General features: G+C 42.3%; 1 protein-coding gene across 3 annotated transcripts in view; it reads left to right on the forward strand.

Moving 5' to 3' along the window:
• Positions 1–19,886, forward strand: part of spire2 (spire-type actin nucleation factor 2) — a 117,078-nt gene extending 97,192 nt beyond the window's left edge. For 2 of the 3 annotated variants that reach the window (XM_061977730.2, XM_061977732.2), the window contains exons 13-15: positions 5,376–5,403; positions 10,804–10,901; positions 12,412–13,583. In XM_061977730.2, the coding sequence (XP_061833714.1) occupies positions 5,376–5,403; positions 10,804–10,901; positions 12,412–12,616 (331 nt within the window). In that variant the 3' untranslated portion in view covers positions 12,617–13,583. Of the gene's footprint in view, positions 1–5,375; positions 5,404–10,803; positions 10,902–12,411; positions 13,584–19,286 lie in introns of those variants that run through there. The other variant, XM_061977731.2, reaches the window with a different exon arrangement.
• Positions 19,887–27,502: the final 7,616 nt, after the last annotated feature.

Consider the following 27,502-nt stretch of genomic DNA (forward strand, 5'->3'; position numbering starts at 1 on the left):
AAAAGTGTTCTGTGGTCTGACGAGTCCACATTTCAAATTGTTTTTGGAAACTGTGGACGTCGTGTCCTCCGGACCAAAGATGGAAAAGAACCATCCGGATTGTTATAGGCGCAAAGTTGAAAAGCCAGCATCTGTTATGGTATGGGGGTGTTTTAGTGCCCAAGACATGGGTAACTTACACATCTGTGAAGGCACCATTAATGCTGAAAGGTACATACAGGTTTTGGAGCAACATATGTTGCCATCCAAGCAACGTTACCATGGACGCCCCTGCTTATTTCAGCAAGACAATGCCACGCCATGTGTTACATCATCGTGGCTTCATAATAAAAGAGTGCGGGTCCTAGACTGGCCTGCCTGTAGTCCAGACCTGTCTCCCATTGAAAATGTGTGGCGCATTATGAAGCCTAAAATACCACAACGGAGACCCCCGGACTGTTGAACAACTTAAGCTGTACATCAAGCAAGAATGGGAAAGAATTCCACCTGAGAAGCTTAAAAAATGTGTCTCCTCAGTTCCCAAACGTTTACTGAGTGTTGTTAAAAGGAAAGGCCATGTAACACAGTGGTGAACATGCCCTTTCCCAACTACTTTGGCACGTGTTGCAGCCATGAAATTCTAAGATAATTATTATTTGCAAAAACAAAATAAGGTTTATGAGTTTGAACATCAAATATCTTGTCTTTGTAGTGCATTCAATTGAATATGGGTTGAAAATGATTTGCAAATCATTGTATTCCGTTTATATTTACATCTAACACAATTTCCCAACTCATATGGAAACAGGGTTTGTATATTCAGGCTGAAAAATATAAGGTAAAGGATCATAATTTTCCTCAGTATTCATTGTTGGCTCTCGAGAAGTCTGCCATGAGTTGTAGTAGAGGTGTTGTTGGAGGAAATTAAATTAATTAATGTAAAATGATTGCTTAAAATTACAGAAATATGTAAATTGTCACTTGTCACTACATTACATATATACTTACAGCGTGTATATAAAACATTGGTGAAGGGCTTTGGATGTTTTTCAGAGTATTTTATGGGCGCAATAGTCCCAATGTCACAATGACTTCTATTACATTCATTGTTAGCTGACTTTTGCTCGCATTCATTTTTACATGCTAGAATGCATAAATAACCCATATGTGTTCCCAAAAAGTTCAGTTCAGTTTCAGGTTTTTTTTTCGAACATGCAGTTGTTTCATTAAAGCACGTCCGAAAAGGAGTAGGAAGAAGCAGAGCTTATTTAATCCCTACCCCTTTTCATATCATAGCAATTTTATCCCATTTCCTTTTTCTCCGTTTATAACAGAACAGTGAATAAATAAATAAAATACCATAATTAAGTAAACAATGATTAAATACATAAATAATCATTATCTTGAAAAAAAAAAAATTCAAGATGTTAATCATAATTGTTCTTCTTTGTACTTTGTGAACACTTGTAGTTTGAACAGTCTCTTAAACTGAATCATATTAGTGCTTTGTTTGATTTCTTTGCTTGATCCATTGCATAATTTAATTCCACATACTGATATGCTAAAGGTTTTAAGTGTTGTACGTTTATACAGAAGTTTTTTACATTTGTGTTTTGCTGTATGATTTTTTTTTGATGACGGATTGTTTGCTTGTTTTCTATATTTGAACATTTCAGTGCATACATTGACATTTTTGTTGCATTTTTTTGTTTACATGTGGTGTATGTATATTTATACATGCGTATCAATGCTTCAAAATGAATTAGCAGCTATGTTGACATATTCACAACAGTTTCCTGCTGTGTTCTTTCAACACAGTTCAGATGATTGAAACAAGAAAAAATACAAATAATTTATTCTATATTTTTTCCATATGTATTTTTATATTTTATATTTATTTCTAAATGTTCTTATTATTTGCCTGTTCTGCACTGAGGAGAGAATCCGTGTCCAAAATTTCGTTGAACTGGTGTAATGTGTATGCTTGTTGAAGGACAATAAATATTCCAATCTTATTTTATCTCATCTGTGTTTACATGCAGGATATAATGCACAATTCAGATTGTTGATGTAATTGTTCACCTTACAAAAGATGTGATATGAATATGAACGTTTGCTTAAAGTGACCCTCGTGCACAAAACATGACGTCACGCGTTTAGAGAAGTAAACATGGTAAAGAATTGTAATGTTTGTCTGTTTCGATGATAGAATGAACATATTAGATTTATGGGCACATATGAAAAAAACTCATATGGAAAAAACACCTTAATTAATATGCAATATAAAACAATTTGTCAGGTATGTTTTGAACATTTTATTCCAGCTTCATCATTTTTAGTTTCTAACATCAACTGGAATGTAACATAATAATAGAAAAAAACAACTAGGGCTGTCAAGTAACAATTTTTTTTTAAATCAGATTAATCACCCTCTAGAACTGTGATTAATCCTGATTGTTATTTGCTTGCATAAAGAAAATACCCCAATATTTATTTTGGATATAAATGAAATTTGGTAGTCAAAATTTCATACAGGAACATTTTTAAATGTTTACTGAATTGCATGTCATTGATCTGTTCAAAACTTGGTGAGAGTAAGTACAGTAAAAATTAAGTGCACATTTTGAAAGTTTTTGCGATATTATTGCAAACAAGGTACAGTTACTAATCGATAATGTTGTAGATGTACCGGTACTCATAAACAACTTAACATAGTGCACCATTTAAAGGCCTACTGAAATGCGATTTTCTTATTTAAACGGGGATAGCAGGTCCATTCTATCTGTCATACTTGATCATTTCGCGATATTGCCATATTTTTGCTGAAAGGATTTAGTAGAGAACATCGACGATAAAGTTTGCAACTTTTGGTCCTGATAAAAAAGCCTTGACTGTACCGGAAGTAGCAGACGATATGCGCGTGACGTCACAGGTTGTGGAGCTCTTCACATCCGCACGTTGTTACAATCATGGCCACCAGCAGCGAGAGCGATTCGGACCGAGAAAGCGACGATTTCCCCATTAATTTGAGCGAGGATGAAAGATTTGTGGATGAGGAAATTGAGAGTGAAGGACTAGAGGGCAGTGGGAGCGATTCAGATAGGGAAGATGTTGTGAGAGGCGGGTGGGACCTGATATTCAGCTGGGAATGACTAAAACAGTAAATAAACACAACTCTATTAGCCACAACACAACCAGGCTTATATTTAGTATGCCACAAATGAATCCCGCATAACAAACACCTCCCCCCTCCCGTCCATATAACCCGCCAATACAACTCAAACACCTGCACAACACACTCAATCCCACAGCCCAAAGTACCATTCACCTCCCCAAAGTTCATACAGCACATATATTTCCCCAAAGTCCCCAAAGTTACGTACGTGACATGCACATAGCGGCACGCACGTACGGGCAAGCGATCAAATGTTTGGAAGCCGCAGCTGCATGCGTACTCAAGGTACCGCGTCTGCGTATCCAACTCAAAGTCCTCCTGGTAAGAGTCTCTGTTGTCCCAGTTCTCCACAGGCCAATGGTAAAGCTTGACTGTTATCTTTCGGGAATGTGAACAATGAAACACCGGCTGTGTTATCCGGCACAACAGTCAGGGGGTGCATTCTACAGCACAACACCTGCCGCAATACACCGCTTCCGACTTACAGCTTTCTTCTTTGCTGTCTCCATTGTTCATTGAACAAATTGCAAAAGATTCACAAACACAGATGTCCAGAATACTGTGGAATTTTGCGATGAAAACAGACGACTTAATAGCTGGCCACCATGCTGTCCCAAAATGTCCTCTACAATCCGTGACGTCACGCGCAGGCGTCATCATACCGAGACGTTTTCAGCAGGATATTTCGCGCAAAATTTAAAATTGCACTTTAGGAAGCTAACCCGGCCGTATTGGCATGTGTTGCAATGTTAAGATGTCATCATTGATATATAAACTATCAGACTGCGTGGTCGGTAGGAGAGGGTTTCAGTAGGCCTTTAAATCTGCATTTACTCCACTTTAGAGTAACCAGCTGTTGAAACAAATAAGCTTATTTGCATCTTCAGATGACAAAGTTGATCTCTTTTTTTGGCACAATGCGTCCCCAGCTCGTTGTGATTACTTACAAATGTCCAATTTTTTCCAGTAGGCAAAATAAGTTCACATTGAGCCAGTAGATGCAACTTGATGTTTTTGTTTGGGTAGTGTTGCGTTTTGGACCAGTTGTTCCTCCCAGAGAATCCAAGTCACAAGTCGCTCCCAAGCTCTTTACGACACTAAAGCTGAGTAGAAAAACCACCAGAGACAGAATAGGTATTTTGTTGTATATTTTCAAAGCTTTGCAGATATACATTTGAGACCAGTCCAGCATAGAACATTCTATCGCGCCGCCAAAATGGTCTGTCTTCCCGACCCCAAAACCCTCTCTCCTCTTTCCTCTCCCTAGTCAAAACACATGCTAGTCAAAACATATTCCAAAGAATTCAAGGTTAACACACACAGTTTACTTGCAGAGAAACAGAAAGAGAATAAATGGAAAACACGAGCTGTTTTCAAATATGACTATGAAAGAAAATAAGTAACACTAAAATTCGGATATATGTAAATATCTGCCTCCGACAGTAGTACAGTCGGTTTATCCTTGTTGTTAGTTTGCCTCTTCAAGGTATTCTACAACGTGACATCTTCTTGCAGGACTTGTTCTTTGCAGATGTTAAGTGGTTTACATACAGTGGCTGTCCTTTTAGCAAAGGCATATGTTTAACTTGACTTTGCTACTTTTTTTGACAACATTGACACAGGTAAACAGCCAGTGCACCGTTCTCTGTTGTTGTCGATGGAGCTAGCATTTATGATATCGACACCATCCTTGAGTACGTGTTTTGCTTTAAGATGGTATTTTAAAGTTGATGTGCACCGATGATTAGAACGTTCGTCGCTGCAATACCGACAAGTTCCCTCAGTTTGATCTAAAGTTCTGTTTTGAAGCCAAATTGGCCACTTCTCGTGATCACAGGCCGTGCAACAATGCGCACGTTAAGCCGTAACCCGTGTGTGATTAATCTTCATTCATATTTGATAAAGCGATAATTTATTTTTAATAATCACATGCGTTTGCATTAAAACTACATCTGATTTTCTGTGAAACTCGTGAAAGCTTTGATGTATGTAGGAAAATCCGAAATGAAAAATAATTACTCAAAATAAATGAAGATAATAAAACTGTGTAGGAACATTGTTCTACTTACACATTTTGGTTGGAGGCATGAAAATGCCAAGTGTAGATATGTGAACATCTTCTGTCGATGTCCAATATGAAACATGCACAACTTCTTCTTTTGATTTTGTTCATTTAGTGTCAGTAATAACATTTTCATTTTCCATTTCTTTGTGTTTTCAGACCAGCGTGTGCTGCTTGCAGTGCGAAGGTAACCACTTGCATGTCCACACAGCAACATACAACATACAACAACACTCACTGTTGTACTGACACACACTTGGCAGCCTTCTTGGCAACGTAGCAGAAGGGGGAGGAGCTAAATGGTGTGGTTGCAATTCACATTAAAAAAAGAGAAAGTAAAGGAGTGTACAACTACAGCAATGCACTGTAAACTAAGGGCCTGATTTGCTAAGATTCAAATCCCACCTGATAAACGGTGTGTGCAAACAATAGAATAGCGGGTGTGTTGCGTGTGAACTACTAACAATTTGTTTGCAATTGAAAAGTGGTGCAGACCACCTTATTTAAAAGAGGATTTTGCATGCATACAGGGTTTTTACCACGGAGACACTTGATAATTTTTCTGCACATTCATGTTACCATGCTCCCACCTGTGTGCCATGTGTTGACCCAGCAGCACACATCTATAATCTGTAACACTTTTCTCAATCACAATGTCCGCCACATCATTGTATATGGCCCACAAATGCCTGCAAATAATATGCGGCAATAAACAATCTTATATTTTTTAAATTATTTATTTACTTTTTTTACATTTTGGCAGAAAAATTTGAATGAACTACATGACATTGCATACCTTTTAAACTTCAATAGTATCCAATATTGCAACACATATTTTGTCAAAATAAAAATAAATACTGGTCCTAGGTGAGGGATCAGACAAAGAGCAGCTCGAAGACTTCTATGGAAATACAAGAACCGAGACTCAGATTTCACTCGCCCGAACACGGGTCACCCCCTCTGGAGCCAGGCCCGGAGGTGGGGCACGATGGCGAGCGCCTGGTGGCCGGGCCTGTCCCCATAGGGCCCAGGCCGGGCACAGCCCGAAGAGGCAACGTGGGTCCCCCCTCCAATGGGCTCACCACCCATAGCAGGGGTCATAGAGGTCGGGTGCAATGTGAGCTGGGCGGGAGCCGAAGGCAGGGCACTTGGCGGTCCGATCCTCGGCTACAGAAGCTAGCTCTTGGGACGTGGAACGTCACCTCGCTCGGGGGGAAGGAGCCTGAGCTAGTGCACGAGGTGGAGAAATTCCGGCTAGGTATAGTCGGAGTCACTTCGACGCACAGCAAGGGCTCTGGAACCAGTTCTCTCGAGAGGGGCTGGACTCTCTTCCACTCTGGCGTTGCCAGCAGTGAGAGGCGACGGACTGGGGTGGAAATTCTTGTTGCCCCCCGGCTCAGAGCCTGCACGTTGAAGTTCAACCCAGTGGACGAGAGGGTAGCTTCCCTCCGCCTTCGGGTGGGTGACGGGTCCTGACTGTTGTTTACGCTTACGCGCCAAACCGCAGCTCAGCGTACCCACTCTTTTTGGATTCACTCGAGGGAGTACTTGAGGGTGCTCCCCCGGGTGATTCCCTCGTTCTACTGGGGGACTTCAACGCTCATGTTGGCAACGACAGTGAAACCTGGAGAGGCGTGATTGGGAAGAATGGCTGCCCGGATCTGAACCCGAGTGGTGTTTTGTTATTGGACTTTTGTGCCCGTCACAGATTGTCCATACCGAACACCATGTTCAAGCATAAGGGTGTCCATATGTGCACTTGGCACCAGGACACCCTAGGCCGCAGTTCCATGATCGACTTTGTAGTTGTGTCATCGGATTTGCGGCCTCATGTTTTGGACACTCGGGTGAGGAGAGGGGCGGAGCTTTCTACCGATCACCACCTGGTGGTGAGTTGGCTGCGATGGTGGGGGAGGATGCCGGACAGACATGGCATGCCCAAACGCATTGTGAGGGTTTGCTGGGAACGTCTGGCAGAGTCTCCTGTCAGAGAGAGTTTCAATTCCCACTTCCGGAAGAACTTTGAACATGTCACGAGGGAGGTGCTGGACATTGAGTCCGAGTGGACCATGTTCCGCACCTCTATTGTCGAGGCATGATAACAAGAAAGTGCAGTAAATAAGTGTCTACATGGTGACAGCAGGTAGAACACACAAAATCCTAATTTAAATATGGCGGTCTGCACCAGTTATGAATTGCACACCTAGTCTTAGTACACAACTTAAAACCAATGAAGTTGGCATGTTGTGTAAATGGTAAATAAAAACAGAATACAATGATTTGCAAATCCTTTTCAACGTATATTCAATTGAATAGACTGCAAAGACAAGATATTTAATGTTTGAACTGAGAAACTTAATTTTTTTTGCTAATAATCATTAACTTAGAATTGTATAATACATTGCAAAAAAGTTGGCACAGGGGCATTTTTCCCACTGTGTTACATGGCCTTTCCTTTTAACAACACTCTGTAAACGTTTGGGAACTGAGGAGACCAATCTTTGAAGCTTTTCAGGTGGAATTCTTTCCCATTCTTGCTTGATGTACAGCTTAAGTTGTTCAACAGTCCGGGGTCTCCGTTGTGGTATTTTAGGCTTCATATTGTGCACACATTGTCAATGGGAGACAGGTCTGGACTACGAAGCCACACTGTTGTAACACGTACAGAATGTAGCTTGGCATTGTCTTGCTGAAATAAGCTTAATGAAAAAGACGTTGCTTGGATGGCAACATAAGTTTCTCAAAAACCTGCATGTATCTTTCAGCATTAATGGTGCCTTCACAGATGTGTAAGTTACCCATGCCTTGGGCACTAATACACCCCCATACCATCACAGATGCTGGCTTTTGAACTTTGCGCCTATAACAATCCGAATGGTTCTTTTCCTCTTTGGTCCGGAGGACAATACATCCACAGTTTCAAAAACAATTGGAAATGTGGACCCATCAGACCACAGAACACTTTTTCACTTTGCATCAGTCCATCTTAGATCAGAATCAGAATAGTTGTATTGCCATTGTTTGAGAACGGGTTCACAAACTAGGAATTTTTCTTGGTGCAATCGTGCAACATAAAACATAAAACACATATAACACAGATTTGGTAATAACAAGAGCTGTAACTGAGCTGTCAGATCTAGTTATAGACTTAGAAGGAATTCAAGGAATTCAAGGAGCTACTGTTAGGAGTTATTGTTCATGTGCCTGATGGCCGAGGGGAAAAAACTGTTCAGGTGGCGGGAGGTGTGGGTCTGGATGGACCGTAGTCTCCTGCCTGAGGGGAGAGGGGAGAATAGTTTGTGTCCAGGGTGAGAAGAGTCAGCTGACCCATACGCCTCCTGGTCCTGGAGGAGAACAAGTCCTGGAGGGATGGGAGCTTGCAGCCCATCACCTTCTCAGCAGCATGTACGATGCGCTGCAGTCGATGCTTATCCTGGACTGTGGCTCCGGGGAACCACACGGTGATGGAGGAGGTCAGGATGGCCTCGATGATGGCTGAGTAAAACTGCACCAGCATCTCGGTCGGCACCTTAAGTTTCCTCAGCTGCCGCAGGAAGTACATCCTCTGCTGGGCCTTCTTGATGAGGGAGCTGATGGTCGGCTCCCACTTGAGGTCTTGGGTGATGGTGGTGCCCCAAAAAAGGAAGGAGTCCACTATGGAGACGGGGGTGGGACAGTCAATCAGGGTGAGGGGGGATGGTGGGGCTGCGACTTTCCTGAAGTCCATGATCATCTCCACTGTTTTCTGGGCGTTCAGCTCCAGGTTGTTGTGGCTGCACCAGGACGCCAGCCGGTCCACCTCTCTCCTGTAGGCGGACTCATCGCCATCCGAGATGAGCCCGATGAGGGTAGTGTCATCCGCAAACTTGAGCAGTTTTACGGACTGGTGACTGGAGGTGCAGCAGTTTGTATACAGGGAGAAGAGCCAGGGGGAGAGTACACAGCCCTGAGGAGTACCAGTGTTCGTGGTTCGACTGTCCGAGACAATCTTCCCCAGCCGCACGTGCTGTCTTTGTTCTGTCAGGAAGTCATTGATCCAACTGCAGAGGGAGTCGGGTACGCTGAGCTGGTAGAGCTTGTCTCGTAGCAGTCCAGGGAGGATGGTGTTGAAGGCAGAGCTGAAGTCCACAAACTGGATCCTAGTGTAGGTTCCTGGAGAGTTCAGATGCTCCAGGATGAAGTGGAGGGCCAGGTTCACTGCATCATCCACAGACCTGTTGGCTCTGTAGGCGAACTGCAGTGGGTCCAGGAGGGGGGCAGTGATGTCCTTGTGGTGGGGCAGGACCAAGCGCTCAAAGGACTTCATGACCACAGACGTCAGCGCAACCGGCCTGTAGTCATTAAGTCCTGTGATCCGTGCTTTCTTGGGGACAGGGACAATGGTGGAGGTCTTAAAGCAGGACGGCATGCGGCATAGCTCCAGAGAAGTGTTAAAAATGTCAGTGAAGACAGGAGCCAGCTGATCCGCACAGTGTCTGAGAGTGGAGGGGGGGACACCATCCGGCCCGGGGGCCTTCCGCGTATTCAGCTTCAAGAACTGCCGGCGTACATCCTCCTCTTGGATGGAGAGGGCCTTTACAGTCCTATGATGTTCTTGGAGTCCTGTGATGTCCTTTGACTCCTTTAACTCCTTTAATGAAGTTCTGGCGTTGGTGGGGAGGGTGATGGTGGGGGGAGCAGAGCTTTGATGAGATAAAGGCCGTTCATGACGACAGTAATGTGTGTTGAGGCCCTGAGCGAGAGTCCGGTCATTCAGGGCCTGGGGGTTTTTGGGCTCGTAAGGGCCCTTAGCCCTCCCCAAACGGCCGCAGAATCATTGGAGCGGAACTGTTCCTGTAGACGGTTAGAGTACACAGGTTCAGCTTTCTCCACTTCCCTGTTGAAGTGGTACTTCGCTTCTCTGTAGGTACTCCGGTCCCCGCTTCTCCACGCAGCTAGGCCCCAGCAAAGCCGGCGGCGTTTCTGGGTGTTGTTGATAAATGGCTTTGGCTTTGCATAGTACAGTTTTAACTTGCACTTACAGATGTAGCGACCAACTGTAGTTACTGACAGTAGTTTTGTAAAGTGTTCCTGAGCCCATGTGGTGATATCCTTTACACACTGATGTCGGTTTTTGATGCAGTACCGCCTAAAGGATGACTGAGCATTTCATGGAAGCTGCTTTTATACCCAATTGTGGCACCCACCTGTTCCCAATTAGCCTGTTCACCTGTGGGATGTTCCAAATAAGGGTTTGATGAGCATTCCTCAACTTTGTCTTTTTCGCCAGCTTTTTTTAAACATGTTCCAGGCATCAAATTCCAAATTAGTTAATATTTGCCAAAAAAAAAAGTCTATTCAATTAAATGTAGGTTGAAAATGATTGTATTCTGTTTTTATTTACGATTTGCACAACGTGCCAACTTCACTGGTTTTGGGTTTTGTACATCAAACGCAACACGCCCAATAATAGTACACACAGTTTTATATTTTGTACACACTAGTACTTTGAATCTTAGTAAATCAGATCTAAGTGCATCAATTAGACTAAAAGTGTTTTTGTGAGCATGTAGCGTTTTTAGGTGTGTGTTCCCTTCCTGCTCTGCAGATGAAGATTCCCTCCAAGAAGATGGCACATATTCCTGTGTACACTGTGGGTTTCCACAGCGCTCCGAAGAACCATCAACACAGAAGCAAAGTTTACAAGTGAGTATAAAATAGTATTTTCATGACTAGTTCATGAATGTAGTAGTGAAAAAGAAGACGAATAAGAAATAGGAGCTCATAGTATTCAAGAAGTACTATAGTACAAACCCCGTTTCCATATGAGTTGGGACATTGTGTTAGATGTAAATACAAACAGAATAAAATGATTTGCAAATCCTTTTCAACCCATATTCAATTGAATGCACTACAAAGACAAGATATTTGATGTTCAAACTCATAAACTTTATTTATTTTTTTTGCAAATAATAATTATCTTAGAATTTCATGGCTGCAACACGTGCCAAAGTAGTTGGGAAAGGGCATGTTCACTACTGTGTTACATGGCCTTTCCTTTTAACAACACTCAGTAAACGTTTGGGAACTGAGGAGACACATTTTTTAAGCTTCTAAGGTGGAATTCTTTCCCATTCTTGCTTGATGTACAGCTTAAGTTGTTCAACAGTCCGGGGGTCTCCGTTGTGGTATTTTAGGCTTCATAATGCGCCACACATTTTCAATGGGAGACAGGTCTGGACTACAGGCAGGCCATACCATCACAGATGCTGGCTTTTCAACTTTGCGCCTACAACAATCCGGATGGTTCTTTTCCTCTTTGGTCCGGAGGACACGACGTCCACAGTTTCCAAAAACAATTTGAAATATGGACTCGTCAGACCACAGAACACTTTTCCACTTTGTATCAGTCCATCTTAGATGAGCTCAGGCCCAGCGAAGCCCACGCTGTTTCTGGGTGTTGTTGATAAACGGTTTTTGCCTTGCATAGGAGAGTTTTAACTTGCACTTACAGATGTAGCGACCAACTGTAGTTACTGACAGTGGGTTTCTGAAGTGTTCCTGAACCCATGTGGTGATATCCTTTACACACTGATGTCGCTTGTTGATGCAGTACAGCCTGAGGGATCAAAGGTCACGGGCTTAGCTGCTTACGTGCAGTGATTTCTCCAGATTCTCTGAACCCTTTGATGATATTACGGACCGTAGATGGTGAAATCCCTAAATTCCGTGTAATAGCCGGTTGAGAAAGGTTTTTCTTAAACTGTTCAACAATTTGCTCACGCATTTGTTGACAAAGTGGTGACCCTCACCACATCCTTGTTTGTGAATGACTGAGCATTTCATGGAATCTACTTTTATACCCAATCATGGCACCCACCTGTTCCCAATTTGCCTGTTCACCTGTGGGATGTTCCAAATAAGTGTTTGATGAGCATTCCTCAACTTTCTCAGAATTCATTGCCACCTTTCCCAACTTCTTTGTCACGTGTTGCTGGCATCAAATTCTAAAGTAATGATTATTTGCAAAAAAAAAAAAATGTTTATCAGTTTGAACATCAAATATGTTGTCTTTGTAGCATATTCAACTGAATATGGGTTGAAAATGATTTGCAAATCATTGTATTCCTTTTATATTTACATCTAACACAATTTCCCAACTCATATGGAAACGGGGTTTGTAGGATTCAAAGTGTCACCACCTTCCTCCCTGCAGATCTCTGTGCAAACTGTCTCGCTGCTCCGTGGAGGAGGAGTTCCCCCACCTGTACGCCAATGGATGCACGCTGCGTGATGTTTGTGCTGACTGCACTAAATTTGTGGCTGATGTCATTTCGTCCAGCCGTCGAAGCCTGGACCTTCTCAACAACACCCCTAAGAGGGAAGCCAAGACTCTTCAGGGACTGTCGATCCCACCGTGAGAAACAGTCCCTGAATCTGGTGCCCTCAGCGACCTCCACACCAGCAGCCAGGTCACATGACTCTCTATTGCTCTTCAGTAGTACAGTAATTCTTGATCAACTGCATCGTAACTGCACACACAGCATACTGTACATATATGAGCAGACCGTTTATTTGCTGAGGTGGAGTTGAGTGACTGTTATGCAGCATGGAAACAAGCTAAGTAGCATGGTGGCTAGCGCCATGCAGGTTGCCTTATTATATTGACAATGTAAAATATAGTGAAAGCCAGATCAATATGTGCTCATACGCAGCAGATGTATTTTTCATCAATGGATGTAACTACTAGGGCTAATCCTAAACACTGCCCCTGACCCTACAGACTTTAACCTCGCACTGTAACCTTTGTAATCCCTAAACTGCAAACCTCTTCACCCTGCTCACCTTAATCCCCAGTCCTACGAACCTAAACCCCCAGTCCTACGAACCTAAACCCCCAACCCTACAAACCTTAACTCCAAACCGTAACCCATCTTACTGTAAACCAGGGGTGTCCAAATTACTGCCCGCGGGCCAAGTGCGATCCGCAGGCCTATTCAATTTGCTCCAAGCCGTCATGAGTTCAACGAAGCATCGATAAACTTTTCAAATCAACACCAGGTGGTTTCTGAATGCTACATATTTTCTGCCATCTTGTGTACAATGTGAGTAACTCTCTATCCCTAAACTTTAAACCCGACCCCCTAATCCCTAACACTTCACCTCTGAAGGCCGACCCCCAGCCCTAACCAACTAACCTTTACTGTGGACTTTTCAACCGGCTGAAGAAGATTTCCAGCTTGACTTTGACAGTCAGTCGCTATGCAGGGAATGAAAGGGTTGGATCTTGGTGATATGTAGCGACAATAATTTTTTAATTTGTCACTTCCATGCTCGCCCTTGTGTCTGCTAATGAAGCATTACCGCAATAAAGTACCGAAAAACTGAGCATCTGTGTGTGTTCATGTTGCCTCATAAATCAATTCAAATTGTATCATCAATATTTCAGGAGATAAAAGCCTTTTTATTAGGTCCAAATACCAGAACACAAAGTTTAATCCATCCATCCATCTTCTTCCGCTTATCCGAGGTCGGGTCGCTGGGGCAGCAGCCTAAGCAGGGAAGCCCAGACTTCCCTCTCCCCAGCCACTTCGTCCAGCTCTTCCTGTGGGACCCCGAGGCGTTCCCAGGCAAGCCGGGAGACATATACCCCAACGTGTCCTGGGTCTTTCCCGCGGCCTCCTACCAGTCGGACGTGCCCTAAACACCTCCCTAGGGAGGCGTTCGGGTGGCATCCTGACCAGATGCCCGAACCACCTCATCTGGCTCCTCTCGATGTGGAGGAGCAGCGGCTTTACTTTGAGCTCCTCCCGGATGGCAGAGCTTCTCACCCTATCTCTAAGGTTAGAGCCCCGCCACCCGGCGGAGGAAACTCATTTCGGCCGCTTGTACCCGTGATCTTGTCCTTTCGGTCATAACCCAAAGCTCATGACCATAGGTGAGGATGGGAACGTAGATCAACCGGTAAATTGAGAGCTTTGCCTTCCGGCTCAGCTCCTTCTTCACCACAACGGATCGATACAGCGTCCGCATTACTGAATATGCCGCACCATCCGCCTGTCCATCTCACGATCCACTCTTCCCTCACTCGTGAACAAGACTCCGAGGTACTTGAACTCCTCCACTTGGGGCAAGATCTCCTCCCCAACCCGGAGATGGCACTCCACCCTTTTCCGGGCGAGAACCATGGACTCGGACTTGGAGGTGCTGATTCTCATCCCAGTCGCTTCACACTCAGCTGCGAACCGATCCAGTGAGAGCTGAAGATCCTGGCCTGATGAAGCCATCAGGACCACATTATCTGCAAAAAGCAGAGACCTAATCCTGCAGCCACCAAACCAGATCCCCTCAACGCCTTGACTGCGCCTAGAAATTCTGTCCATAAAAGTTATGAACAGAATCGGTGACAAAGGGCAGCCTTGGCGGAGTCCAACCCTCACTGGAAACGTGTCCGACTTACTACCGGCAATGCGGACCAAGCTCTGGCACTGACCATACAGGGAGCGGACTGCCACAATCAGACAGTCCGATACCCCATACTCTCTGAGCACTCCCCACAGGACTTCCCGAGGGACACGGTCGAATGCCTTCTCCAAGTCCACAAAACACATGTAGACTGGTTGGGCAAAGTTTAATAAAACCCCAAAAGACAAAAGCCTGCCACGGTTATATAAATGTTGTATGAGCTGTACTTAAATGCTATGTGCTTTCTGGTATCTCTTACACAGGACTTTGTCTTAAAGGGTATATATTATGATTTCGTTTCTACTTATTAAACATGGTCGACATAATATGTAATGGTGGATCTTTTGGTTAAAACTTTCAAACCGTTTCTTTAGGATGCGCCGTTTTGTGGACGGTATTATATCCATTCCTCCACTTCTACTGTGTCTGTTTGCCCATGTGCGACGTCATTGGAGATCTCTATACATGGTAGAAATGTACCGTATTTTCCGGACCATAGGGTGCACCGGATTATGCGGCGCACTGCCAATGAATGGTCTATTTTTGATCTTTTTTCATGTGTTAGGTACACTGGATTATAGGGCGCATTAAAGGAGTCATATTATTATTATTTTTTTATAAATATAAAAAACACTTCCTTGTGGTCTACATAACATGTAATGGTGGTTCTTTCGTCAAAATGTTGCATAGATTATGTTTTACAGATCATCTTCAAGCCACTTTCTGACAGTCGCTTCCGGATGCGCCGTTTTGTGGGCGGTCTCATTTACGTGGCTCACCTTCGACAGCGTCTTCTCCCCGTCATCTTTGTTGTAGCGGTGTAGCGTGCAAGGACGGGAGTGGAAGAAGTGTCAAAAGATGGAGCTAACTGTTTTAGTGACATTCAGACTTTATTTAAATCAATAACGGAGCAGCATCTCCTCATCATATGTGTCCCGTGAAAAACAGTCCGACCGGAACTCTCTAGTAACTAAAGTTCCTTGGGTGAATAATGTAAACTCACTATACCGGTATGTTTTAGCGCTTTCATGGCAAGTTTACTGACAGATATAAGTAAGAACTTTACACTACTTTGTATTAGAAATGGCAACATAGGAGGATGAATGTCCCATAACAAGAAGATAGAGAAAAATAAGAACCTTATCGACTACTGTGTCGGCACGGACTACAAAGGCGGACCGGCGCAATTTTTCAGGACTTACGCAGATCCCAAATACAGATCAGCAGGTACCAGAAGGTAAGAAAAGTTGCTTTTGCATAATATTGCGAAACATAACGCCAGCAAATGTCTTACCTTATACACACGCCATAATAATACTTGTATGTTTAATGCGCCGACAATCCATCATGCGGTGCGGCTTCATAGTTTACTGAAGTCGTACTAAAACATTTTGATAGATTTTTGAGCGCCATGTGTAATGTTCTATATTTTCAATGGAACATATAAAATTGTTTACTTGAGTCAAATTGCAGTCTACACAAATCTCTTATGTTTGACTGCCATCTACTGGTCACACTTATCATTACACCATGTACCAAATAAAATAGCTTGGAGGTCGGTAAGCAAAACCAGAATTATTCCGTACATTAGGCGCACTGGGTTATAAGGCGCACTGTCGAGTTTTGAGGGAAAAAAAGGATTTTAAGTGCGCCTTATAGTCTGGAAAATACGGTACTCGAAGAACTTTGCGTGAGTCCGCTGTTGCAGTCTGACGCTGTAGTCAATAAAGCTCCCTCTTTTTCTCTATCCTTTTGTTGTGGGGCAGACTGGCTGGTACATGCACATTCATCCTCCACTCTTGTCATTCCTAGAGGTGTAACAGTATTGTAGATACCGTGGCATTATGGTTTCAAAGGCTTCACAATAATGCCGTGACGTGACGGTATAACAAAAAAAATTGGTGTGTAGTTTTTTTCACAACCGTTATGTAAGACAAGTACCCATGCGGTTGGCTTTTTTATGCATTTGATATCGTAAATAAATAGCTAACAATTGAGTCAACAGTTCAAGGGTCCTCTATTGCACCCGCTCTAAAAACATCCAGAAACTGCCAACAATATTCTATTTACATGTCATGACCTGGAAATTAAGCAAATATGAGCGATGTTGTTATTATAAGCACCAATGCAGGCGGCCTATTTTAGCGGTGCATTGATAGCGAGCTAATACTAGCTTGGTAGTAGACAAATATGGCCATGGACTGAGAGGCTGGTTGACGTTCACATCTCCCGAGATGGTGAAAAAGACGCTAGTTGCTGCAACTTTTTTTAACCCCTTTGTGAGGATTGCGATTGATTCTTCATCTAAACGGGATTATGTGAGCGTCCCGTCGGCTGGCATCCCAGCAAGCGTTTCAATAAAGCTACATCCCTTTAGCACTCAGCTTCTGAAATTTACAACTCATCCTCCTTGTTTTCGGACTAAAAAATATAAGGTCCTGGATCATAATTTTTCCCAAAGTAATCGTTGTTGGCTCTGATTAGCGTTGTTGTTGATGGGGAAGGGATATGTGGTTGCTACTACTACATCACGGATCACGTGACTGGCTTGCTCATTAAGTCTGAAAATAGCTCGGGAATCTCTGTGAGATTTATACTATTTTGATCAAATCTATTCATTCGCAAACTTTGAACCATTAAGTTTTCAATGTGATATTTTCATAAAAATTATTTGTCTTCACATTAATGTACATTCAGGAAAATATTTTAAGGATTAAACTCAAAGAATAGGTCTGTGGTACTGAAAATACGGTAACTAAAAGATAGCATGCTAACAGTTAGCATGCATCAAGTAATAATATTTGACTCTGAGGTGTATAGCTGTAAAATTAGCCCAAAAGCTACCGTGTTAGAAAGACAGATGGTTAGCTGAAAAGTGTGTTATATGGTCAGTTATGCATAAATCAGTGCAATATGAGTGAGGAGACTGACTGACTGGTAAATTTCACTTCTAAATAACTATACTCTGTATAAAACTGTAAGCAAGTTTTCAACAAATAAATGTGAACGTAGAACATTAAAACAAATGTTCATGTCTGACATTCTGACAATACAATTTATGGTTTTCCCCAGCTTGCCAATATACTTGTGATGGGGGAGGCATACTTAGGGGCGTGGCCAATATGACATCATTGTAATTTTCCTTTGGCAGAAATTACAGCCTCAAGTCTTTTTGAATACGATGCCACAAGCTTGGAACACCTATTTTTGGGCAGTTTCGCCCATTCCTCTTTGCAGCACCTCTCAAGCACCATGAGGTTGGATGGGAAGTGTTGGTTTTCATTCAGCATGTTTCTTTACCGAGGCCGGCTCTACGTAGGGGCAAGTGGGGGTTAGTTACCAAGTAGAGCCAATCAAATGCTTTTTTCTATGTAAAATGTGGAAGTTGAATTTCTCACTGGCGGCGCCAAAACAAAAATATGTTCATTTAACTTTTCACATCGTAATATGTGTACACCTCAGGGAAAGAGAAGAGGACACATTTTATTTTTGAAGCTACAGTATATAAAGAAGGCCTGGACAATTATTTTGATTCGGAGGAGCCAAATTTATAGAACATTTTTTGTCTGGGGGCCGTTTTTTTTCAATTTTTAGGAACACTAATATAAAACCTCACAATAATGTCTGAATGCTAAAAACGTTATCAGACCGCCTTAAAACACGGAATGAAATATTTAGTTTTTTCAGTAAATGAGACACCCAGAATGTACATGAAAATAAAGAATGTGGGATTTACAATATTAACTATGAAAGATAAAACACTGAATATTGACAACATATATTGACAACCACTAGGCCACCTACTCAGTGGCCTAGTGGTTAGAGTGTGCGCCCTGAGATCGGTAGGTTGTGAGTTCAAACCCCGGCTGAGTCATACCAAAGACTATAAAAATGGGACCCATTACCTCCCTGCTTGGCACTCAGCATCAAGGGTTGGAATTGGGGGTTAAATCACCAAAAATGATTCCCGGGCGCGGCACTGCTGCTGCCCACTTGTAACGCAGGTGCCAAATTTATACCTTTTTGTATTTGACTGGTATGCTCTTGCTTACTAGTTACTCTTTGAGCGCTGTGCGTGCTTCCTGGTCACGTGACTGCCGCGGTCCAATTAGCTGGGCTTATAAGCCGGTAGCAGGAAGTTGCCAGCTGACAGATCGATTGTTTGCTCGAGGTAGGTTTTTAATCCTCGTTTTTACCTGGAATATTGTGCTAACTAAGTATAAACTAAAATGCCTAATTTGTAAGTTTATAGAGCCGACTACCAGCGCCGGAGTTTTTTTTCTCTCTCTCATTAAGCTGTTGGTGAGTCCATATTTATGAACATAGCACAGTTAGCATTTATCCCTCTTCGATTGTTTTCATTGCAACAGTCTTTGTAGCATATTATCAATCGTCTGTATACAAGGTTTATGATTTAAACCTTTTGATAACTATTTGTGTGTTAAATGTACTTTTAAATGTGTTTTGATAATAAGCATGTTTAGTGCACTGATGCTGCTAATAGTTATTTTGACATTTTATTGCATATTGTGATTTTGATGTTATTGATTTATATTGTACAATATGGAGGAAGAAGATATGTTGTGTACACATGGATTTAAAAGAATGTTCCTGGCTCTTACACAGGCCAGGCTTTTCTTGTTTTGATGGCGAGCTAAAGAAAGGAGCATCTAGTCCAAGGAGTATTCTTGGAGGATTCCAGCCAGAAACCCCACCACCTGTTCGGTTTGGGCGGGTAGGAGGCTCTCGAGCCGACCCTTTACATTTTTTTTTTCCATCTTTAACCTGCAGTACACGAGCTGTACTGCCATCCTTTTTTTCTAAGAACTCTAGGTCTGAACTGAGATTTATTCAGATCCAGAAATATTAATTAATGAAATTTGAATTGTATGTATGTATATAGTGACTGTTGTCCCGATTTATTTCATGTTGAATGGCCATTCAACTTATTGTATGTATATATCTGCTGTCCCTCACAAATTGTCTAATACATGTCAAGCAAACTACAGTTTAAGCTCTGCCTTTTCTCTCCAAGTCGAAAACCCTAGTCTTCTGTTCTGAGCCCATAAAACCCCGTATATACAGTATTGCATTAAATTTGTAGTACGTATAGGTTACACACTGCTCCCCTCATCTCCCAGGGGTTGAACAAGGGGATGGGTCAAATGCAGAAGACACATTTCACCACACCTAGTGTGTGTGTGACAATCATTGGTACTTTTACTTAACATATGAACGTCACACCCCCTCTTGATCGACATATTTTACAATCAACAAAAATGCAACAAACACAGCAAAATATGAACGTGAAGGGTCAAAAAACCCCACCTACAATCTGATATATCTTCTTTTTTTTTGTCCTGTCCAGCTTCTCAGGCAAATCATATAGTTGATGTAGATGCCCATATCGGCTGTTCAGATTTACTTTACAAAAGAGAAGTGTAGGATACTCTTGTTGCCTTATTTGTATTTGACTTTATTAAATGTATTTATATTATCATTTGGTGCAGCCGGGCCGGAGCAGGAGGGAATAGAAAGAGAAAAAAAGGAAGACAGGGTCAAGAATTGTGGGGACAAGAGGGGGATTAGACAGAGAGACAAAAACCACAACAACAACAATAACAACAACACCAATAGAGCAACATCAGCAAATACGATATATACAAACATGATGGTAAAAGTGATAGCAAAGAAGCAATTAGCCAAATAAATAATGATGCAGAAATGACAATGAGCATTATTACACTACAAATGGAGCAATACAAATAGAAATAGCACTATTGATAATGAACAATACCAATAACCTACCTCTATTATCAACAATACAGCCGTTATAATGCAATACATATACACAATGACAACCAGAGATACAAAAGAATGCAGAAAAATGGAGGGGAAGAAAGAGAAGCAACCTATACTAACCTTGTAGATTGTTACAGCAACACATAGGCCAAGCTTTGCCAGTGCGCCATGTGTTACCCAGTTTCCCCTAGAGCAGTGGTTCTTAACCTTGTTGGAGGTACCGAACCACACCAGTTTCATATGCGCGTTCACCGAACCCTTCTTTAGTGAAAAATAAAATGTTGTTTTTTTTCAAATTCAAGACAAAGTTATATGTTTTTGGTAACACTTTAGTATGGGGAACATATTCTAAGTAACAAAGACTTAATTTAGAGTTATTTGGTTAGGGTTAGGGCCAGGGTTAGAGGGTTAGGGTTATAAGGTGGCCATGCCGAATAAGGCATTAATAAGTACTTAATAATGACTAGTTAAGAGCCAATATGTTACTAATTTGCATGTTAATAAGCAACTAATTAATGGTGAATATGTTCCCCATACTAAAGTGTTACCATGTTTTTGTACTGGTGCACAAAATGAACCGTGCATGAACATCACCTTGTTCAAAGAACAAAACCAACACAGTGCATAAACTCACAACAAATTACACACCTGCAAATCAGTGTGACTTCTGCTGTTGCTGTATCCGTAATACGCGGATAGGGAGAAGTTTTTATTTACACGATGAGTCGGGTGTGTCTTGACCTCCGCCGAACCCCTGAGCCCGACTCACCGAACCCAGGTTAAGAACCACTGCCCTAGAGCAACAATGTTAATATATGTTTGATGAAACGTGATTATGTGCATGAGTGTATGTATGTATATGTACTTGTATATGTACAGAATGTGTATATGTATGTTTGTACAGTGAATGTATATGTACAGTTTGTGTATATGTATGTTTGTACAGTGAATGTGCGTGTGGATGTACGAACTTTGAGTATGTAGGTATGTACTGTATTTGTGTATGTATGTGGGAGAGTAGGTACCTATGTATGTATGTATGAATACCGGTATGTATGTGAGTATATGTGTATTTGTATCTACAATATATTTGACTCCCAGTGTGTGTGGGAGCCAGAGAGCCCAACCCACAAACAGCAGGTGTGGTGCCCAGGGAACCAGGGACCACCGGCCCCACATAGCCAAGCCGGCCAGCGACAGGAACCCCAGAGCCAGGCCCACCGTGCCGCCCGTAAGAGCCAGCAGCAGGCCGCAGACAGACGCAACCGGCAGAGAGCAAGGCACGAGAGAAGCAGGGGACAGCCAGACCTCAAGCCAGCGAGAGACCACACCCCACACGGGCAGAAAGGCGGGACGCCCCGCCCGGGGGGCCCAGAGACTCCCCGCAACCGGACGGGAAGACCGCCCCCGCCCCACCAGCAAGCGGGCCCCCCCCGAGCCCACCCCCACCCCCGGAGAGCACGGCGCGGCCCGCCCCCGGCCACCACTTCCGTGTCTGTCCCTTACACCCGCATTTCAGGTTGGCTGCACTGGAAACACTTTGTGGAAACGCTCCCCACCCACACTGCTTGGTGCCTGGTCTGAGCTGCTGTGCCTTAAATTACCATAGTAACTAATTAGATTACCATAGTAACTAGTAAATCATGCAAAAGCACAGATTCTAAACATTGAAATACTTTGTATAGTTCAAGACTTACGGTCATTTGAAAACAGCACTGCACATCATAATGGCAGTTCCAGTTTCTATCTTAAAGATCTAAAAAAAATATTTGGGAATGTCCGGCGGGCCAGGTTGAAATGCTTAACGGGCCTTAATTTGCCCAGGTCTGCGCTAAAGTATTAACAGTCTTTAGAAATGTGCGTACGCCAGCTATGAAGTTGCTGTGAGCCAGCCCACATTTCCACGTCAATGTCAGTTTTGATGCATCTCACCCTTGCCGTGAAAAAGGGCGTATGGCAGGTTTTTGTGCATACGCAATCTTCGCTGCTCTGTACATTGCTGCATTCATCTTGGTCTAGTCGGGAAGGTGTCCAAGAACCCGATGGTCACTCTGTCAGAGCTACAGCATTCCTCTGTGGAGAGAGCTGAACCTTCCAGAAGGACAACCATCTGTGCAGCAATCCACCAATCAGGCCTGTCGATTGGCCAGACGGAAGCCATTCCTTTGTAAAAGTTTGCCAAAATGAACCTGAAAGACTCTGACCATGAGAAACAAAATTCTCTGGTCTGGCGTCATGTTTGGAGGAAATTGCAGGCACCGCTCAAAACCAAGCCAATACCATCCCTACACTGAAGCATGGTGGTGGCAGCATCATGGTGCGGGGATGTTTTTCTGTGGCATGAACTGGTAGACTAGTCAGGGGAAAGATGAATGCAGCAATTTAAAGAGAAATTCTTGATGAAAACCAACGCTTCCCATCCAACCTGATGTAGCTTGAAAGATGTTGCAAAGAGGAATGGGAAAAACTGCCCAAAAATAGGTGTGCCAAGCTTGTGGCATCGTATTGAAAAAGACTTGAGACTGTAATTGCTGTCAAAAGTGCATCAATAATATATTGAGCAATGACTGAATAATTATTAGATTTTTTAAATGTTTTTTTTTTTTTTTTTTAATTTCCCCATTTTAAAAAAAACAAAAACTTTTCACATTGTCATCATGGGATGTTTGGGGGAATTTTGAGAACAAAAATGTATTTATTCAATTTAGGAATTGAGCTGTAACATAAAATGTGGAAAAAGTGAAGCACTGTGAATACTTTGCGTGTGCACTGTGTCCACATGGCAGACATTGCCTCCGCTCAAGACAATCGCGTGTCTTACTCACGTCATCACAACATTCCGTTTCGGCAGAGCTGTTTCGGTGTTCTTTCTCTGGCTAAATGTTTGGTGCATCACTAGTCTGTGTGAATAATAGGCTGTATATACATTCATACAATGTATTACTTTCATTTGTTTTTACGTAAAACACCCTCCTTTGTAAGATGTGGGGGCTTTTATTTTGCTGTTGCTGCGCACCACAATCAATTAAATATAGGGGAAACCCTGCAATTGTATTTGTGTCAAAATATTGAGGTATTTTCGTATAAAAGGTAATTGTATTTATGCACGCAAGTTATTTAATGTGATTAATCAAAATGTAAAAATGTGATTAATCGTAATTCATCGTCTGACAGCACTAGTTACGACTTGCATTAGTACGGGGGTCGGCCACCCACAGCTTTAGAGCTGCATCATCTTTAGTGCTACCCTCGTGGCTTCCCGGAGCTTTATTTTCTTTAATATTTTTGGTTTTAATATGGTTTCTGTAGAAGGACAACTATGACACAAACTTTCTTAACTGTTAGAAAGCCCACTGTTTAATATGTTTGTGTTTATGCTTCTCTGAAGAGGGTATTTGGCGAGTGCTGTTTTGTCCTACTAATTTTGGCAGTCCTTGAACTCACCGTAGTTGTGTGGACTGTGACGCAAAAGTTTGTTTACATGTATAACAATCTCCAACGCTGCCAGAGAAAAACGTGTTTTATGTCCACCAAACATTTTATGCTGTGCGTGAATGCACAAAGGTGAGCTTTGTTGATGTCATTGACTTGTGTTGAGTGCTAATCAGGAATATTTGGTCCGTGCATGGCTTCAAGCTAATCGATGCTATCATGCTATTTAGGCTAGCTTTATGTACATACTGCATCATTATGCCTCATTTGTGGTATATTTGAGCTCATTTAATTTCCTTTACCTATGTGAAATTTACAAACCCCGTTTCCATATGAGTTGGGAAATTGTGTTAGATGTAAATATAAACGGAATACAATGATTTGCAAATCATTTTCAACCCATATTCAATTGAATGCACTACAAAGACAAGATATTTGATGTTCAAACTCATAAACTTTATTTATTTTTTTGCAAATAATAGTTAACTTTGAATTTCATGGCTGCAATACGTGCCAAAGTAGTTGGGAAAGGGCATGTTCACCACTGTGTTACATGGCCTTTCCTTTTAACAACACTCAGTAAACGTTTGGGAACTGAGGAGACACATTTTTTAAGCTTCTCAGGTGAAATTCTTTCCCATTCTTGCTTGATGTACAGCTTAAGTTGTTCAACAGTCCAGGGGTCTCCGTTGTGGTATTTTAGGCTTCATAATGCGCCACAAATTTTCAATGGGAGACAGGTCTGGACTACAGGCAGGCCAGTCTAGTACCCGCACTCTTTTACTATGAAGCCACATTGATGTAACACGTGGCTTGGCATTGTCTTGCTGAAATAAGCAGGGGCGTCCATGGTAACGTTGCTTGGATGGCAACATATGTTGCTCCAAAACCTGTATGTACCTTTCAGCATTAATGGTGCCTTCACAGATGTGTAAGTTACCCATGTCTTGGGCACTAATACACCCCCATACCATCACAGATGCTGGCTTTTCAACTTTGCGCCAATAACAATCCGGATGGTTCTTTTCCTCTTTAGTCCGGAGGACACGACGTCCACAGTTTCCAAAAACAATTTGAAATGTGGACTCGTCAGACCACAGAACACTTTTCCACTTTGTATCAGTCCATCTTAGATGAGCTCAGGCCCCGCGAAGTTGACGGCGTTTCTGGGTGTTGTTGATAAATGGTTTTCGCCTTACATAGGAGAGTTTTAACTTGCACTTACAGATGTAGCGACCAACTGTAGTTACTGACAGTGGGTTTCTGAAGTGTTCCTGAGCCCATGTGGTGATATCCTCTACACACTGATGTCGCTTGTTGATGCAGTACAGCCTGAGGGATCGAAGGTCACAGGCTTAGCTGCTTACGTGCAGTGATTTCTCCAGATTCTCTGAACCCTTTGATGATATTACGGACCGTAGATCGTGAAATCCCTAAATTCCTTGCAAAAGCTGGTTGAGAAAGGTTTTTCTTAAACTGTTCAATAATTTGCTCACGCATTTGTTGACAAAGTGGTGACCCTTGCCCCATCCTTGTTTGTGAATGACTGAGCATTTCATGGAATCTACTTTTATACCCAATCATGGCACCCACCTGTTCCCAATTTGCCTGTTCACCTGTAGGATGTTCCAAATACCGTATTTTCCGCACCATAAGGCGCCCTGGGTTAAAAGCCGCGCCTTCAATGAACGGCATATTTCAAAACTTTGTCCACCTATAAGCCGCCCGGTGTTGTAAGCCGCATCTAACTGCGCTAAAGGAATGTCAAAAAAACCAGTCAGATAGGTCAGTCAAACTTTAATAATATATTAAAAACCAGCGTTCTAACAACTCTGTTCACTCCCAAAATGTACGCAAATGTGCAATCACAAACATACGTATATCAACATGGACAGAGCTGCGTGAAAAAAGCCACCCGGCCTCTTCGCGTAAACTTAAACTTACCTTAACCACTCGCTCATCTTTTCTTCATCCATCCCTTCGAGTTAGCTTTTATGATGACGCCGGCTGGAAAGGTCTCTTTTGGCAAGGTCTTCCTTTTGAATATCACCATGGGTGGAAGTTTCTGGCCATTAGCATGGCAAGCTAGAACCACAGTGAAGGATGACTTCTCATTCCCTGTGGTGCGAATATTCACCGTACGTGCTCCCGTTGTATCCAGTGCGGTTCACAGGAATATCAGTTGCTGTGAAATAGTAATCCGTGTGCGGATGGAGAGATTGCGTCTTTTCATGAACCGGATCCCTGACGCTTAGTAGGAGCCATTTTGTGGTCTTTACAGATGTAAACACACAAAGGAAATGAAACTTACGGTATATCCGCGCGCTTTTTCTTCTTCTACGCGGGCGGGTGGTTGCTTACAGTAGAAGAAGAAGCGCTTCCTGTTCTATGGGGGCGGGTGCTTACCTTGGCGGTTGCTTGCGTAGAAGAAGAAGCGCTTCCTGTTCTACCGGGAAAAAAGATGGCGGCTGTTTACCGAAGTTGCGAGATCGAAACTTTATGAAAATGAATCGTAATATTAATCCATATATAAAGCGCACCGGGTTAAAAGCCGCACTGTCAGCTTTTGAGTAAATTTGTGGTTTTTAGGTGCGGCTAATAGTGCGGAAAATACGGTAAGTGTTTGATGAGCATTCCTCAACTTTATCAGTATTTATTCCCACCTTTCCCAACTTCTTTGTCACGTGTTGCTGGCATCAAATTCTAAAGTTAATGATTATTTGCAAAAAAAAAAAAAGTTTATCAGTTTGAACATCAAATATGTTGTCTTTGTAGCATATTCAACTTAATATGGGTTGAAAAGGATTTGCAAATCATTGTATTCCGTTTATATTTACATCTAACACAATTTCCCAACTCATATGGAAACGGGGTTTGTATATTTGCATGTCTCATGACACATTATCTGAATGTAATTTTGGCTGCATTTCTGATAGTTGTTTGTGTGCCATGTTGTTCCAGACCACAGCAAACATTACCCAACTTGCAAAGATTGTAATAAATCCATTAGAAGAAGACAGCCTGCTGTTTCCTTTAACTTGGACACACACATCTATACCTTTGGTCATTCTGAGCCAGTAATGTCCAGGATGTATCTCACCCTCTGAGAAGCATCCGTTTTACTAATGTTTTCCAATGTTGTAAAAATCTGTAGAATAAATATTAAAATTTCAACATTTCTGTCAACGAAGATTTGCATCACACATAGTCATCTTGAAAGTAGGTTATTATAGCTAATTTATACACTTACATCATGTGTTGCCTTCATTATAACACATATATAAGGCGTTTAATTTTTTGTGGCTCCAAGCAGATTTGTTTATTGTATTTTTGGTCCAATATGGCTCTTTCAACATTTTGGGTTGCCGACCCCTGCGTTAGTATGTTTTATATTAGGACGAACTCCCATGTATTACTAATATTGTACATAAAGAAAAATACAGGGTGACACAAAAAAAGCGTTCATCACCTAAACTTGAATAATTTTTTAAATGATTAATCAATTACTTTTATTTTTCAGATTTACCAAGAAGATCATGTTCTAAATGTTTAGAAAATTCAAACTTTGAGATGCCAGGGACTGCTGAACAAATGACATTTAAGGTTGA

Source organism: Nerophis lumbriciformis, linkage group LG18, assembly GCF_033978685.3.
Source record: "Nerophis lumbriciformis linkage group LG18, RoL_Nlum_v2.1, whole genome shotgun sequence".
Classification (NCBI taxonomy): domain Eukaryota; kingdom Metazoa; phylum Chordata; class Actinopteri; order Syngnathiformes; family Syngnathidae; genus Nerophis; species Nerophis lumbriciformis.